Source organism: Mustela erminea, chromosome 19, assembly GCF_009829155.1.
Source record: "Mustela erminea isolate mMusErm1 chromosome 19, mMusErm1.Pri, whole genome shotgun sequence".
Classification (NCBI taxonomy): domain Eukaryota; kingdom Metazoa; phylum Chordata; class Mammalia; order Carnivora; family Mustelidae; genus Mustela; species Mustela erminea.
This window is the reverse complement of record NC_045632.1, coordinates 10,024,924-10,041,761: the sequence shown is the minus strand read 5'-3', so window position 1 is coordinate 10,041,761 and position 16,838 is coordinate 10,024,924. Positions and strand designations below refer to the sequence as shown.

General features: G+C 53.9%; 2 protein-coding genes and 1 long non-coding RNA gene across 3 annotated transcripts; 2 read left to right on the top strand and 1 right to left on the bottom strand.

Moving 5' to 3' along the window:
* Positions 1–311: 311 nt before the first annotated feature.
* On the bottom strand, positions 312–4,958 carry MYADM (myeloid associated differentiation marker). The gene is made up of 3 exons (XM_032323592.1): positions 4,857–4,958; positions 2,869–2,936; positions 312–1,447 (listed from the first exon to the last, which is right to left on the bottom strand). The coding sequence occupies exon 3, from the start codon at positions 1,425–1,427 to the stop codon at positions 459–461; it is 969 nt and encodes a 322-aa protein (XP_032179483.1). The 5' UTR covers positions 1,428–1,447; positions 2,869–2,936; positions 4,857–4,958; the 3' UTR covers positions 312–458.
* On the top strand, positions 2,041–13,182 carry LOC116580082 (translation initiation factor IF-2-like). Its single transcript, XM_032326107.1, has 4 exons — positions 2,041–2,123; positions 2,903–3,527; positions 3,836–3,951; positions 12,930–13,182. Exons 1-4 carry the CDS (start codon positions 2,041–2,043, stop codon positions 13,033–13,035), a joined length of 930 nt encoding a protein of 309 aa, XP_032181998.1. The 3' UTR covers positions 13,036–13,182.
* A 1,376-nt stretch (positions 13,183–14,558) lies between these two features.
* LOC116578942 lies at positions 14,559–14,931 on the top strand. Its single transcript, XR_004281096.1, has 2 exons — positions 14,559–14,629; positions 14,865–14,931. It is a non-coding gene; the product is annotated as an uncharacterized LOC116578942 (long non-coding RNA).
* The last annotated feature ends 1,907 nt before the right edge of the window (positions 14,932–16,838 follow it).

Genomic DNA, 16,838 nt, shown 5'->3' with positions numbered 1-16,838 from the left:
CAGCCAGGGTGGGTAGGCATGCTTTGGCAATGAGGCCCCTTGGGAGGCCCAGGGAGAGAACAGCTGCAGGAGAGGGGAGTGGGACATGGAGCTCAGCACCTTCGGAAGTGGGGGGCAGTGGGGTGGAGGCAGAGAAGAGAGAAGTCTCAGAGCTCCCAAGGAAATTGGAAGAAAGAAACTGGGAAAGAGGCGGCCGGGACAGAACAGGGAGGAAAGAAGAGGTGAAAACAGAAAGAGGCAAACAAGCAAAACAGGATGTGGGCAACCCAACAAAACAGGAAGGAAAGGCGAGAGCAACAGGAGGGAGGCAGGAAGCTAAAGGAACAGAGAAGAGCAGGATGGATGGGAAGGAAACAGGAGAGGCAGGAGAGAGGCAGCCAGGAAGAGGAAAGGAGGACTTGGAAAAAGAAACCTCGGCCCACAAGAGGGACTTGAGAGTGCCGGTCATGGTCAGAGCCTCAGACCCTGACGAACACCAGGCGGGCCGAATACACCAGGTCGGCCAGGTAAGCCAGCAGGTTGATGGCCGTGAGGATGGCCACGGCCAGTCGGCGGTCCCAGTCGCACACATAGTAGGCGTGCCGGTTGCTGCAGCCCACGTCCGAAGAGCGGCGGGAGTGGCCTCCGTGCCTCTCGCTGAACTGGTAGAGTGGCCAGAGTACGATAGCCGTGGCATAGAGCAGGACAGAAAGCAGCGCCAATCCTGACAGGAAACTGGGAAAGGAGATGGGCAGAATGTTGGTGCAGTCGAGCAGGTTCAGCAGGATGGCGACGGCCGCCAGGATGAAGCAGATGGAGTACACGGCCACACACCACTCCAGGGCTGGCTTGTCCTGGTACAGGGAGGGGCCGCCGATGAAGGCAAAGATGACGCAGGCCACAAAGGTCTCCAGCACCTTGAGCAGGCCTGGCACAGTGGCCATGTAGCCGGTGATCTCCCCGGGGCGGGCCCGGGTCCAGGCCACTTCAGTGGCGTAAGCCACGCAAGCGATGCAGGAGAAGGTGGTGGCAGCGATGGCGTGGTCCCGGGAGCGGCCGTGGGACAGGAACTGGACGTAGGTGGTGGGGTAGATGATGGAGGCCGATAGGCAGAAGAGGGCAGCGTAGCAGGCGTAGGTGATGGGGAAGTTTCTCCAGGACAGGGGGAAGCGGGCCTGTAGCCCGCATAACTCGACTATGAGGATGATGAGGGTCACAGAGAAGCAGAAGCACCAAGTGAACATGGACCAGTTACCCATGGCCCCTGTCCAGGCACCCACGCTGGCCACCAGGGAGAAGGCCACACAGGTGGACAGCAGCTGCAGCAGGCGGAGGAGGCCCAGGGGCTGTGTCAGTGCCCGAGGGGACCCCACGATGGTTGGGGAGCCCAGGCCTGAGGAAGACGACGTGGTGGTTGTGATGGTCGTGCGGGTCACCGTCACCGGCATGGCTGGGACTTCTTAGTGTCCTAAAAAGGTTCCAAATGTGGGAATCCAGGCTCTCAGCCTTTCCTCCCCCCAGGGGCACAAAGTAACCTGGTGGCTAGCTGGGGGGCACCCAGGGTGCAGGCTTTTCAAAGTGGGACAGTTGCGAGCCTGTGCGGATCAGCTGGTCACCCAGGTCCCAGAGCCCTCCCCACTCTGGACTTGGATTCCCCACCTCCCGTCAGAACCCAGGAGTCTAGGCTGCCTCTCCTCTCTCTGCAACCCAACCATTGTAAAACCATCTATCTCCGCCGCCCCCCACCCCGACACTCAGAGCTGCCGTCAGTCCCCCAGGGATCAGCCACCCAGCCGCTGAGGACTCTGTTCTAAAACATCTCCAACCCTGCAGCAGAACACGAGGCCCTGCTTTGAGCACTCTACCTCCTCCCTCTGAGTATCCAGGGCTCGGCATCCCTGCTCCTGCAAGCACCTGCCTTCCTTCATCCAACAGGCATTTCCAGCCTCCAGACATCCAAGAGCCCAACCTCCACGTGGGAATCTTCTCAGGGACCCACATGTGATCAGAGCTCCTGAACTCCCAGCCTGTCTCTGGAACTGGGGCTCAGCTCTTGGGAACATGCCCTCTCAAGTCCACCCTCTACCAGAGAGATCAAGGGTCCATGACTTCCGTCGCAATCTCACCTGGGATACAGGGCTGGAGTACTACCCCCAAGGACACTGAGCTTCCTTCTACCTATGCTCCTCCCCCACATGGAGTCCAATCTCCAAGTTCCCTAACTTCCAAGAAACTCAAGCACTCCAGATTCTCCAACTATCCAGTGCCCCAGCCCCTTCCACTGAAATCTCCAGGCCTCTCACGTCTGGTCACAGAGCTTCAGACCTCAGGACTCTGGGCCCTAGGCCTTGAGTTCACCAGACACCTGCAGTCTAGAAAATCAGCTTCTTTTTTCTGTCCCTCCAGAACCTACAACTTCTATCTTCTTGTCCTAGAGACCCTCAGGGAGAGAGGGCCCAGTGTCTTGGGGACCAGGTATCCAAATCCTCCCTCAGGCCTCTGACATCTGCCCTGTTGCCCTCCACCCCTAAAAAGCTCAGAAGGCTTCTCTCAGTTTCAGGGAAATAAAACTTCCTCCTTCCATGGGCAGGCACAGGAGGGACTATCGGACAGTAGAACAGGTTCTAGCTTGCCCAGCTGTCCCTGCAAGAGGTCCCAAGACCTGGAAGCCCATTTCCTGGACACACTGTTTTCCCAGGTAAACAGGTGTCTGGGTCTCTTCCATGGAAACCCAGCTCCAAGGTCCTTCTCTCGGAATCTCAGAGTCCAGGTCCCAGATGCTCCTCCCTCCAACACAGAGTCTAGGTGGGAAGCTCCCTCCTCTCTCAGACCCAGGAGTGCGGGCCCCCAGCCCCTCTCCCCTCCGACACGGAGTCCAGGCTCACTCACCTGCAGTCTCTGCCAAGAACCCCGAGGGCTAAAGATCCGGCTCTGGAGGGGGAGACACCTGGAAAAGACTGGTCAGAACACAGGAGGGAGGAGGAGAGAGAGAGTCAGCACCCAGCTCTATCCGGCTCCGCCCCGCCGGGACCCAGGCCACCCGCCCGCCCGCCGCTGGGCTCGCCCCGAACGCGCAGCCAGGCTCTGCCGGCCGGGCGCCCTCCCAGCCGGGGCGGGGATCTGGCCTCGAGCCGAGAGAGGTCCTGGAGGTGACCCCAGGGATCCCCAGCCCAATCCCCAAACTGAGGGGGCGGGAGTGGAGGGAAGCGGGAGAAAGTGCACGCCCGCGGGCGGGCGGGGGCGTGAGTGATCTTAACCCAGCCGCAGCCGGGGAAGGCCGCAGGGCTGACCGGCGGGAGGGCCCTGGGCGGTGGCTGCGGGGGCGGACGGCCAGGCCCCGCGCAGCGTCTCCGAGCCTTATAAGGGCTTCAAGTCAGCCCAGCCATCTGGAATGTGGCGGGGACCCGGGCGGAGGGAGGCGGGGCGGTGCTGGGACCTCCGCCCCCCCGCCGGCCTCCGGGAGGGTCCGCCCCGCTCGTGGATCTTGGGAGAGGAAGGTCCACCTAGGACGTGAGGCCCGAAGCCTGAATTTCTGTGTCCTTCAAAATGTGAGTTCTGGGTCCCCAGAGCAGGGGCTGGGAGCCTGGACCCAGGAGGGTCTGTGAGAGACCACTGGCTGGGAAGCCGGACCCCTGGGATTTGCCTAGCTGACCCCCCCCCGCCCCCGCCCCGCCAGCCCATCGAAGGCGGAACTGCGGTGTCGGAATCCAGGCCAGAGATTGGTAGCCACACCTCCCACCACCCCTCCGAAGTCAGGTCTGTGGGTAGGGGCTGGGCCTCCCAGGCCACCTGGGAGGTGCTACCCGGCGCTCCGCCGCCTCGTGCTCCCCCGACACGCCCTTCGAAAACCCGTTAGGAGGAAGTCAGGACCGGCCTACACTCTGGCGTTCTAGAAAGCGGGTACTGCCGGGTCCCAAGTAGGCAAGGAGGAAGAGCGCGAGCCACAACTCCAGAAGTGCCCCAAGGAAGGAGGTGGGTAGCGCAGGGACCGGGCGGAGGGGAGGGGTCCGTCGCCTTCCGCCCCGCGGCCGCCGCCTGAGGTCAGAACTCAGGAATGCAGCGCCAGAAACAGCCCGAGAGAGAGGAAACACCCCTTCGGCTTCTCCGGGCTGCTTCTGGACTCCCCTGGCCACGCCCATCCCCTCTCGCCACCTCCACGCCAAACACCACACCCCGTCGCTCAAACTGAGAATCGCATCCCTAAACCCTAGCCTGCTCCACTCTCAGCAACCCAAGGACGCTGGCCTCAGCCTTGGCTTCTCTCTGCCTTAGGACACCAGCTTCCCAGTCCTCCCTTTTTGGCGTTTGGGGCCCAAAGTTCGAATTCTGTCCCCACAATGGAGGGGTGAGGAGCGTGGAAGGCCATTCCTTTTCCCAAACCCAAACTTCCAACTCCAAGCTCCTCCCCTCCTGAAGACCTTCTTGTACTAGATATCAACCCCCTTCAGCCAGGGCACATAGGGGTCCCCATCCCTCTCAGACCCAGGAGTCCAGACACCCACGTCCCTCCTCCCTCAGACCCTGGAGTCAGGCCCCCAGCCCCTCCTCTCTCAGACCTAGGAGTCCAGGCTCCCAGACCCTCCTCCCTCAGACCCAGGAATCAGGGCCCCAGCCCCTCCTCCCTCAGACTCTGGAGTCCAGGCCTCCAGTTGCTCCTTCCTCAGACTCAGGAGTCAGGGCCTCCCGTTCCCCTCCTCTTTCCGATGGATAACCTGTATGAGTGCAGGTCTCAAGCCCTGTCGTCTCTAAAACCCGAGTCCTGATCCATGCCCCAGTCTGCCTAGAGACTCAGACACTCGGGACGCCAGCCCCTTCCTCCCTGAGCACCCAGGAATCCTGACCGCAGCTTCCACGCCGGGGGGTCCCCGCAGCCTCACCTCTCAGGCAGCGGCAGCAGCTGCAGACTGTAAGGGTTTGCTTACTGGGTGGGGTTGGCGGGCTGGGGCGGGGGCGGGGCCGGGGGCGGGGCCGGGGACCCGGCGGGAGCGCGGGTTTCGGGCTGAGAAAGGGACTCCCGGAACCGGGAGGGATATCCCAGCCCCACCCCCCCCGAGGCGGGGCCAAGAAAAGACCACGCCCCTCCCCGCGTAAAATGGACCGAGACTCCCCAGCCAAGCCAGTGATGGGGCTGGAGGGCTGAGGTCACTGTTGCCGTGGTGACAAAACAGGAAGACACAACAGCTGGCGGTGTGGGGGCTCCTGGGGGCTGCCCTCCCCGACTCGGTCTTAGCTCGGTCTCCAGGCGCGGCCGGGGAAGGCCGTTGCCACGGCAACCCGCCTGTTTAGCGTCTGTTTAGGACGGAGCCCCCAGCCCAGGTCCCCACCCCAGTCTCACCTCACTCCACTCTCCCTCTCTCTTCCGGCCCCCTCCCATCCCCGTCTGCTCCAGCCCCGCTCTTCCAGGACGGATGGAATCTTGGACATCTGGGTGGCGGCGGGCTGGGAGACCAGGCCTTTCCGTTTAATGGGATCTGTGGGATACGGTCTCTGTCTCCTGGGTCTCTGAAAGGCGAAATAGTTGAGGCTGCCGATCCCTAGAGTTTGAGGGGCTTTTGGGCTGAGGTCCCCGACTCCTGGGTCCCCAAATCCTCATTTATACGAGGGCTCGCGGTGTTAGGGATTGGTGGGCGGGACTCCTGGGTCCCAGAAGTCACAGTCGATGGGGGCAGGGGAAAGGCTCCGATAGCAAAACGCCTGTATCTAGGGCGGTGCGAGTGGGACCCATGGCCTCCAAGGTTCCGAAGGACGCCTAGGCTGGGGGCCCAGATTCTTGGAGCAAAAAGCAATGGAAGCTCGGACTCCTGGGTCTTCATCTGCTCCGTTGTGGTTGCAAGCCGAGCCTCCCAGGTCTGGAACCCAGGGATATTTTTGGCCTGCATTCCTGGCGCCCGGATTGAGGGAGGGGCTCGGGAGCTCCTGGAGGACCGGGCTGGGGGGCAGGGGGCGTCAGATTCCCGGTTTTGGCAAAAAGGGAGGGGCCCGAGGCGCCGGTCTGCCCGAGGCCCAGAACAGGGAGGGGCTGTGGGGTCCTTTCTTAGGCCGGCTCTGGGGCCCTGAAACGGAGTGACGGAATCGGGAAGCAAGCTGAAGCTGAAGGTCGGGATGCCTGCCCGGGGTAGGGGCGGGGACCGGGACGCCTGGGTCCCTCCCCGCTGGCCCTGCTCACTCACCGCGCTCTGCAGTAGTCCCTGGCGCGGCCTCGCTCGCGGCTGCCTCTGGGCGGGGCCTGGTGGCGGCTGCGGCGGCTCCACCACGCCGAGCTAACGGGGCGCTGCTGCCGCTGGGTGCCTTCCAGAAGGGCAACTAAGCTAGGGAAGCAGCCGCGCGAGTCGCGGCGGGGGTGGGGTGGGGTGGTCGGACCGGGTCCGGGAGCCTGTCTGGCAGACTGCGTGCCCTGCGGAGGTGGGAGGGGCGGGGGGGGGGCGCCAGGAAGCGGTGAGCGCGGCGGTATGGGGCGGGGGTGAGGGTTGAGGAGCGTGCCTGCCCACGTCTGTGCCCCCGCAAAGGGGATAGGCACAGACCCTCCTTGTCATTCTGTGCTCTATAGGGGAAGGGGTCTCCGTGCCTCAGGCATCCGGCCCTGCCTGAGGAGTCAGGACCCGGTGCGAGCTGCCACTCACACACCTCCAGGTTCCACTCACACACCTCCTTGGCCCCTGGTGCAGAGGCGTCTCTCCCTCCTTCCTGCCCCAGTCAGTCACCCTCTTTGCCTGACCTCATAGCCGCACTCCTCAGATACCGCAAATAGTCAAGGGGCGGCCTCCAGTCCCACAATTTTACTCTGTTGTGTTTTCTGGGGGAAGTGTGTTCCTTTAGGCACGAAAACCCCAAAACAGCAGAGTTCAGGGTGGCAGGAAGAGGAAACAAGCATTGAAAGAATGAGTCACCGGGTGTGATCTTGAGAAGTGATACCTTAGGGCTCCTGGATGGTATAATTTGGCACCATGCATGTGCCCCTGGTTCCGAGTGTTTGTCCATCCTGTAGGGCCCCCACACCCACACCAAGGACATTGTCTCCCATCTGGCACTGTGATGCTTTCCCAAACGGGCTGTACCTCTGTTTTGTGAAGCTCACTTTGGGGTGATGGGGTACATGGGCTGCCCACCGACTTCCTAATAAATGGGGTTCCTTGATCAGAAGCAATATTGTGTGGGTCAACGTGATGGTGAATAGGGCCATTCAGTGGGTGCACAGATGCTGCTGTTGGCAGGAGGGAGAAGGCCAAGAAAGCAAATAACATCCCAGATTTAATTCCAGGGAGGAAAAAGTCATTGCTCAATTCATGATGGAGAGAGCCCAACATAATTCTCAGGTGACCCGGTATTTGGCTGGTCTCCCTAGGAAACCTACTACGTAGGGGGCTCAGCACTGGTCAAGTGCTTTACAGGGGCACCTGGGTGGCTCAGTGGGTTAAGCCTCTGCCTTCGGCTCAGGTCATGATCCCAGGATCCTTGGATCAAGCCCCGTATAGAGCTCTCTGTTCAGCAAGGAGTCTGCTTCCCCTCTCTCTCTGTCTACTTATTATCTCTCTCTGTCAAATAAATAAATAAAATCTAAAAAAAAAAAAAGGAAAGAAAGCACTTTACTTAGTATTACTGATTTATTATAAAGGATACAACTCTAGAGAACAGCCGAAGAGACTTGTAGGTCAACATATGGGAGGAGAGATGCTGAGCCTCCATATAGACATACCACCTCCCAGCTCCCTGATGCCTTTACCAACCTGTAAGGTCTCTGAGCCCCGCTGTTTAGGAATTTTATGGAAGTTCCGTTACATGGGATGGTTGATTAAATCATTGGCTTTCCACAATCAAGTTCCTGGGGGTGGGGCTGAAAATTCCAACCTTCCAATCACAGGCTTGGTTTCTCAGGCAGTCAGCCCCATCCTGAGCCACCTAAGGGCTCACCGAGACTCGTCTCATTCGCATAAACTCAGGTAAGATTGAAAGGGGCTTATATTGCACAGAGGATTCTCCTCTCCCCCCACCACTCAGGATTTACAAGGGTCTTAGGGAGCCCTGTTGTATCAATATCACACGGATCTTTCCCTACATGCTCCAGGTCCAATCTGAAACCTGCAGTCCTTCGTCAACATATACAAGTGCCTCCTGTGTGAGCACAAAGCAGCCTAAGGAATGCCTCCTCCCGTGGAGATTTTATCTCATTTGTTAGAAATGAAGTTAGCGGGCGCCTGGGTGGCTCAGTGGGTTAAGCCGCTGCCTTCGGCTCAGGTCATGATCTCAGGGTCCTGGGATCGAGTCCCGCATCGGGCTCTCTGCTCAGCAGAGAGCCTGCTTCCTTCTCTCTCTCTCTGCCTGCCTCTCAGTGTACTTGTGGTTTCTCTCTGTCAAATAAATAAATAAAATCTTTAAAAAAAAAAAAGAAATGAAGTTAGCTTCATCTGAATGGGATGTTCCCACTGTCCTCAGACAGCCTGAATCTCAGGAACCTCCTTGAGGCGACAGGCTCCCCGATTTTCAGGGTGTTTATCTCCCATGCTCTGGCATGTGTGTGTTAAGTGAAACATGCACTGTACCTGTCTGCTCCTTCCTGCTCTACAGGTCTTATCAGCATTGCGTCATATATGCCCTTCGATTATCTCAAAGAATAGTCAGAGAATTAGTGTGACACCCCCCCCCCCCCCCCCCGGGGAAGGTGTGACTTGTGGCAGTTTCCTGGGGCTATAGGAACACTCACCACAATCCGGTGACTCAGGAGGCAGAAACTTACTCTCTTGTGGTCCTGGAGGCCAGAAGTCTGAAATCGAATTTTTCTTTTCTTCTCTTCAGTCTGTCTCAAATATCCTCCCACCCCCCACCTCCGTTTTTAGGATATTAGGACTTTTACGACTGGGTTTTCTTTCCTTTCCTTTTTTTTCTCTGCAAGATCCCTAAGTTCATCACATCAGCAAAGACCCTTTTCCCAAGTAAGACACCATTTATAGGTTCCAGAAATTTGGATGTAGACGTATCTCTGGGGCTAAACCTACGCCATCCCTAGTGAAAGCAAACAGCTTCGAGTTCCTCTGTCTACTGTGAGAGAGAGGAATGGATTCGCCATTCTGGATGCCAAGGGCGGGGTTGATTTCATCCAGCAGGGAGCTCGCACTTGGAATACCCTCTGCGGTTGGGGTTACCCAGCCGGTGTCCTGTATTTCCAGTAGTGACCCTCATGGAAGTGGGGAAGAATTAGGATCCTGTGTGTCCAGATCTCAGTTTTCCCCAGGGAGGTTGGGTTTCTTGAGATGATGGAAACCCATGACTTGGGCACCATCTAGGAGGGAGACTTCTAGACAGTGGCTCTCTCAGTCACCACCACCCTGCCCCAGCGCCTCCCTCCTCAGGTCGTCAGAAACCCTTGCTTTAAGTCCTCTAGAAGTGTTCCACAAGCAGCAAATCAAATTCCCCTATCAAAGCAACTTCAACAACAACTTCAACAACTTCTTCTCCTCCTCCTCCTCCTCCTCCTTCTCCTTCATCCTCTTCTTCTTTCCCTCCTCCTCTTTTTGTTCCCCTACACCCAACATGGGGTTTGAACTTATGACTTTGAGATTGAGAGTCACATATTCTACCACTGAGGCAGTCAGGCACCCCAAAGCAACAACTTTTTTTTTTTTAAGATTTTATTTATTTATTTGACAGACAGAGATTACAAGTAGGCAGAGAGGCAGGCAGAGAGAGAGGGGGAAGCAGGCTCCCTGCTGAGCAGAAAGCCAGATGTGGGGCTCGATTCCAGGACCCTGGGATCATGACCCGAGCCGAAGGCAGAGGCTTTAACCCACTGAGCCACCCAGGCGCCCCCCAAAGCAATAACTTTAAGTGTTCTTCTTTGGCCTTCAATGAAATAAACACACCCCTGGGGCACCTGGGTGGCTCAGTTGGTTAAGCGTCTGCCTTTGGCTCCGGTCATGATCTTGGGATCCGAGGATGGAGCCCCACATGGAGCTCCCTGATCAGCCAGGGACTGTTTCTCCCTCTCCCTCTGCCCTTCCTCCTGCCCACCCCACTGCTGGTGCGCGCTCTCTCTCTCCCAATAAGTAAAATAAATAAAATCTTAAAAGACAGAAAGAAATACCCCCTAGCGTGTTCTCTGGACATAACCACCTTTTTGTCACCTCCTGGTCACCTGCACTCCTTTTCCACATGGTTTCCTGACATTCTCTAAAGAGCTTCCTGACTGATGTGTCAAGAGCAGGTCACAGGTGGGCTGGGGGACATTGATTTCCTCAGCCTTCAGAGTGCCTGCTTGCCTCTGTCTGTGGCAGGCTTATCTGCTTACCTCAATGAGCTGTAAAAATACCATTGTCTTTCTGTTGGCCCCGCGATGGGAGGGTGTTAATGGTGCTCCCCACTCCATTTGCTCAGTTTTGCACGCCCCTTGGACCTCAAGCACTCCTCCTACCACCTTGCTTTCTCAGCGGCGCCCACCATGATCTTTTCTTAGCTTGATAGGAACCCGCATCTTGCCAACCCTCTCTTTCCTCTGGATATGATTCCAGGGCCCATCATTTCAATAATACTTTTGCCACATTAGGCATCTAACATTCCTTTGCCCTTCTGTCTTAGCTTCGTTTTATTTTTTAAGATTGATTGATTGATTGATTGATTTTAGAGGGTGGAGAGGGGGAGAGGGAGAGGGAGAGAATCTCCAGCAGACTCCCTACTGAGTTAAGAGCCCCATGTGGGGCTCGATCTCACCACCCTGAGATCATGACCTGAGCTAAAACCAAGAGTTGGACACTTAACTGACTGAGCCACCTAAGTGCCCCTTCCCTTCTGCCTTCGTAAGGCCCCAGTCTTGGAGAAGAAATAGCCCATCCACCAGGATTTTTGTTTCTCCAAGTTTGTCCCTAGGCAACTGAGCATCACTGAAGAACGTCACCTTACAGGGCAGAACGGTTCCACTGTGAGTAAGTGATGGCTGAACTCCATGAGCTCTCAACATGGCCCTCAGTCCCACTGCTGTCACCCGGTCAACTTGTTCTCATTTCCATGGTGACAAGTGCACTATTTTTATCCTCTTTAATCTCCGACACACTTTCTGCCTCCAGCCCCCCCCACCCCATTCTCAGCCTATGACCTGCCTCCTTTATTTGAGAGATGTTAGAAGCCTCGGCTGGGAATCCCTCCGACTCCTAAAACCACAGAGCTGACTGTATTTCCATCCCAGTCCTTCTTAGTTTTGTGATTTTTAAATACATCCTTCTTCTTATATCCTTGCTGTTGCTCTCGCTCTTCTGTCTCTTTTTGGATAGTCAGTATCCCCCACTCAAAGAATCTTTCACTGACTTTTCAAGAAATGATAGTTCTTTTTAATTGTGGTAAAACTGCATGTAGCATAACGTTTACCATTTATTTAAAGATTTTTATTTGTTATGTAATGGAGAGAGACACAGTGAAAGGAATCATAAGCAGGGGGAGTGGGAGAAGGAGAAGCAGGCTCCCCGCCGAGCAGGGAGCCTGATGTGGGGCTCGATCCCAGGACTCTGGGATCATGACCTAAGCCGAAGGCAGACACTTAATGACTGAGCCACCCAGGCATGCCTAACGTTTACCTTTTAAACTATCTTTAAGTATATAGTTCATTGGCCTTAGGTTAAGCCACGCTGTGACCACTGAAAAGACAGGCAAAAGATGGCAGTCTATAAGCCAAGGAGAGGAACCTCCGGAAAAAACCAACCCAGACAACATGTTGATCTGGGGTTTCTAACTTGCACAACTGTGAGAAAGTACGTTTCTGCTTACTTCTATAAATTCTGTAAATCTCTGTATCACGCTGTCCACGGTACTTTCTTATGCACCCCCTTAGCGAACTAATACGGTTTCCCACCACTCTGAACAATTTTTTTTTCCCAGTTTTTAACTTTCTGATCTCCCAGGGAACTGAAGCTCCTGGTATTTCCTTCCAACCCGAAACTGTTCTCGGGGATTTCGTAGCACCTCATTCTCCTGGTTTTCCTTTTGCTTCTTTGGGCTCCTTCTCTGGCTTCTTTGGAAGCTCATGCTCCTTTGAGTCCCTCAAAACTCTCCCCGAGCCCCTGCTCTTCTCATGACCCACTCTTGCTAGGGCATCCGGTACACACCAGACTTCGGGTGGCACCAGTGGGTACAGAAGCCGTGCACGACTAAAGACGCTAGTTCAGCAAAGGCAGGAGGCAAAGGCTCACACAGGGGCTGACCAATAACAACAATAATGGGAGCCGTGTGTGCAATTTTAAATTTTCTGGTAACCACATTAAAATGAAATAGAAGGAAATTGTTAATTTTAAGAACATATTTTATATAATCTAGTCCATCTAAAATTTCGGCATATGATGCTAGCCACGTTTCCAGGGTTCAATAGCCCCGTGTGGCCAAGGGCTGCCATATGAGACAGTGCAGACCCAGGCAAGATAATGATGTACTTTTCTCTCTTCTAGCAGTCCAAGAGTTAGCAATCCAGGGTTGATAGGATACCTCCACCCTCTCAAGGAGCCGTCCCTCTTATTGCTCTGTCCTCTTCAACAAGGGCTTCTGTCTGGGATGCAGCATGTGATCGAATCATACCATTGTGTTGGCATTGCCCCCAGCAGGAAGAGGGGAAGGGGAGAGGTTGGCATGCTTCCTTCTTTTCGAGGGAGTAATCCTGAAATTGCACACATCCCATCGTCCAGAACTTCGCTGCATGACCATGCGGAGCTGTAACAGAGACTGGGGGGAATCTAGTCTTCATTTGGGGAGGTATATGCCTAGATAATAAATCTTCTATTACAAGGAAGGAAATTGGGGGAAACCACTGGATAGGAATAGACCACGACTCATAGGATTAGACCACAACCCAGATCTTTCCTCCGCGCTCCAAATGTATGTATGGGAGTGCTCGCTGTGCCTCCATTTGGATGACACCAAAGTCCAAACTCAAAACATCTACAGTGAGCAGATGACCTTTCTTCCAACCTTGTCGTTCCCAGGGCAGCACATACTGCCAGCGAGCAGAAGCCAGAATTCGAGGGTATCACTGATTGTCTCAGCTCCCACATCCAGGATACCAAGTCCTGCCATGTTTGCTTCCTGTAGTCCCTCTCAGATTCATCAATTTCTCTACATCTCGGTACTAGTCACACATTGCTGGATAATAAATTTCTCCAGAACTCAAAAGCTTTGTTTTGTTTGTTTTTTATAGTTGTTGTTTTAACAGAGAGAGAGTGGAGAAGGGCAGAGGGAGAGGAGAGAGGGAATCCTAAACAGACTCCACACCCAGCATGCTGCCGGACTCAGGTCAGGGCTCCATCCCAGGACCCTGAGACTGTGACCTTAGCCGAAACCAAGAGTCGGGCGCTTCACAGACGGAGCCACCCAAGTGCCCCCAAACTCAGTGTTTCAAAGGATTTAGACATCTGCTACAACACAGATCACAAAAGGACAAATACGGAGGGATTCCACCTGTATGAGTCCCCTCCAATAGTCAAATGTACGGATACAGAAAGTGGAGTTGTAGTTACCAGCCAGGGGCTAGAGGCAGGGAGGAGTGGGAGTTTGTGTGTAAGAGATACAGAGTTTCAGTTTGGGATGTTAAAAAGTTCTGGAAATGTGGAGTGGTGAAGGTTGTGTGACCACAAGAATGCAGAGGCTCCTGGCTGACTCAGCCAGAAGAGTGTGCGACTCTCAATCTCAGGGTCATGAGTTTGAGCCCCATGTTGGGTGTAGAAATTACTTGAATAAACTTAAAAAAAAAAAAAGACTTGCTTATGAAACCACATGCTTGAGTGAGTGTGGTGTTGGCACAAAGCGAGATGAAGAGGACAATGGAACAGAATGGAGCATTCAGAATAGAACAGAAGAAAATGGAAAAAAGGAAGCTCTCTGAACCTCTCTCCCCACCCTTTTTTAAAAAGGAACGTTTGAGTATTGCAGTGTGATTTGTAAGAAATCTATATTTAGTCCCTCCGATGACCGAATGCATATTTCTCCCATCATCCACAGTTTCCGGATCACCGCTCCTGAAACCCTTGGGATTTCCCGTGATAAGGATGATAAATGCATCTTTTGTTAAGTTATGGAGGTGATTTTTGGATGCCACCCAAGGGCGGGTGCTGGCGGCCCGGAGGACCAACTGTGGGATGGGAGGACTGGAACTCCTCCTCCCCTTGACCTCAGGGGAGAGGAGAGGCTGCAGGTGGAACCAGCCAGTGGCCAATGAGTCAGTCAATCAAGTCGACGTAATGAAGCCTGCAGGAGCTCCTAGAGGGTTGGTTGGCTTCAGAGAGAGCTCCCGGGTTGGTGAGCTAGGGGCGTCCTGGGAGGGTGGTGGTCCAGAGAGTGGCACAGAAGCCCTACACCCTTTCCCCACACCTGGCCCTATGCATGTCTTCCATCTAGCTACTGGTAAATATCCTTTATCATATCCTTTGAACCTAAGTGTTCCCCTGAGTTGTGTGAGCTGTTCTAGCAATTTCAAAGAACCTAAGGGGGCACCTGGATGGCTCAGTTAAGCGTCTGCCTTTGGCTCAGGTCATGATCTCAGGGACCTAGGGTCGAGCCTGCATTGGACTCCTTGCTCAGCGGGGAGCCTGTTTCTCCCTCTCCCACTCCCCCTGGTTGGATTCCCTCTCTCAATGTCTCTCTGTCAAAATGAAATCATAAAAAAAAAAAAATTCTCAATAAGACCCAGGTATTGGCCATGATGGGACGCCTGGGTGGCTCAGTTGGTTAAGCAGCTGCCTTCGGCTCAGGTCATGATCCCAGCGTTCTGGGATCGAGTCCCACATCGGGCTCCTTGCTCGTCAGGGAGCCTGCTTCTCCCTCTGCCTCTAGCCTGCCACTCTGTCTGCCTGTGCTTGCGCTCTGTATCTCTCTCTCTAACAAATAAATAAAATCTTTAAAAAAAAAAAAAAAAAAGACCCAAGTATTGGCCATGATAAAGATGCTGGCCTGTACTGCCTTCAAAATTCAGGGGCTATTTTGCATTTCCTTAAAAAAAAAATTACTTACTTGAGAGAGAGTACGAGCAAGGGGGAGGAGCAAAGGGAGAAGGAGAAGCAAACTCCCCCTGAGCAGGGAGCCAGATCCGAGGACCCTGGGATCATGGCTGAGCAGAAGGCAGACTCTTAACCGTCTGAGCCACCCAGGTGTCCCACTATTTTGCCTTTAGAACACATCTCAAACCGGATGCTAAAATTTTTAAGGGAAATGCTTCCTCTGTAGGTAGAATTCATAAAACAGCTGAAAAAGTAAATCCCTATGCCCAAGTTGTCCAAACATACTTCCGAGTTATCTAACCGAATTAAGTATCAGCATTTAGCTTAAATTAAACATCAATAAAATGTTAAATCCAGTTCTGTAGCCCCACGGGCCACCAGTCAAGACACTCAGTGAGGCTCTCGGATTGCGAAGCTCATCTTTAAAACGTCACTGCCTTGTGCTCAGAGTGGAACTCCATTTTTTTTCGGAGTGTGCCAACCTAAACCAGCAAATGGATTCCAGCAGTATTTTAAAAAATAATATATTGTGTCCAAGTGGAGTTTACTCTCGAAATGCAGTAGATAACGGCTAAATGTAGAAAAGGCTCATGTTCAGAGACCGTTCATGAAAGGGTTCACGCTCGCAGAGCAGGTAGGAAGAAAATTGTACGATGATCCCATCTATGCAAAGAGTATTTGGCAAAATTGAATATCTATTAGTGCTTAAAAACAAAACAAAACAAAACACCCAAACACCGAATAAGTAGGAAGTTGCAGTTGCCAGAGCTCTTAGACATCTGTGGCCCTCCAAGACTGCTGTGCTGTGAAGGGGTTTTCCTGGTCCCTGGTATCAGGGCGTGAGTCTACGGCCCCTATAAACGCTATAGATGATGCCAGATATTTTGGGGGCTTCCCAGTATCTAGGCCCCAACCCTATTTTGGATGCTATTTTGGATGTAGTTCCCCCCCTTGGGTACTATGGTGGGGGCTGGTGTCTGATTTTTTAGGAAGCCTAGGGGACCAGACCTGCCTTCCTCCTATCCCTGGGAGGTAGGTAGGGGTCATGAAATGCTTCCTCCTGGAACTCTGATTAGGTGGGAAAGAGGCTAGGATGTGGGAAAATTCAGAGTGCAGGGGGAAGTGGGAAGGCTTCGTCCATTGGTCAAGAATGGGGAGGAGGTAGTGTCCAGTGGAGACAGTGGTGGCCCTGGGGCAGCTGGCTGCGGTTTCACATGACTTTAGGGACACTCTGCTGGTCTGTTCTTGGCTTCCCACCAAATTCCCAAGCTTGATTGTCTAGCCTTCCCATGCAGCATGTGATTTACTCAGGGTCCCTTCCGTAAATGCCTCCCCTGCTTCTTAGACCCAGAAAGACGGCATTTGCAAAGCAGGACCTCAGTGGGGAAAAGCTCTGGATGCCAGTGCTGCCCTGTAGGAGACCCTCAGGAACTACCCTCCATGGGATCTGAAAGGAGATGTCATGCCCATGAGACGATTTTCCTTTTCCTCCACAACGCAGATTGGATTAACAGATGGTGACTTTCATCCTCCTTAAGTAAAACAGACTGGAGTCCTCTGTTTTGAAGACGTAGGTGGCATTTGTGTGTGGGGAGGAGGTGAGGAAGGAAATCTAGTCGATTTGTAAAACTCCCCTGCTAAATGTTCCTATCAGATGGGAAACAGATCAAGTCCCAGCTAGAGAGGAACGGACAAGCAAACGTGGATGCCTCCTGATAATGCAGCCCTGTGCATATCTTTAAAAGAAAATAAATAAATAAAGGAATTAGAAGAGCTCTGTTTACCTAAATGGAAAATTTTCCAGAGTATGGACTTAATGAAGAAGGCAAGATGCAGAATGGTATAAGAGGATTTAACCTTTTGTGTGGGAATACTTAAAATTAGAATAGGTCTATTTGCTTT

Excerpts from the sequence above, each read along its gene's own strand:
- MYADM (XM_032323592.1), bottom strand. The coding sequence starts at position 1,427 with ATGCCGGTGACGGTGACCCGCACGACCATCACAACCACCACGTCGTCT.
- LOC116580082 (XM_032326107.1), top strand. The coding sequence starts at position 2,041 with ATGCCCTCTCAAGTCCACCCTCTACCAGAGAGATCAAGGGTCCATGAC. Across the intron at positions 2,124-2,902 it reads ACCTGGGATACAGGGCTGGA|ATCCGGCTCTGGAGGGGGAG; the intron begins GTACTACCCCCA and ends CGAGGGCTAAAG. Across the intron at positions 3,528-3,835 it reads ATTTCTGTGTCCTTCAAAAT|GAGGAAGTCAGGACCGGCCT; the intron begins GTGAGTTCTGGG and ends AAAACCCGTTAG.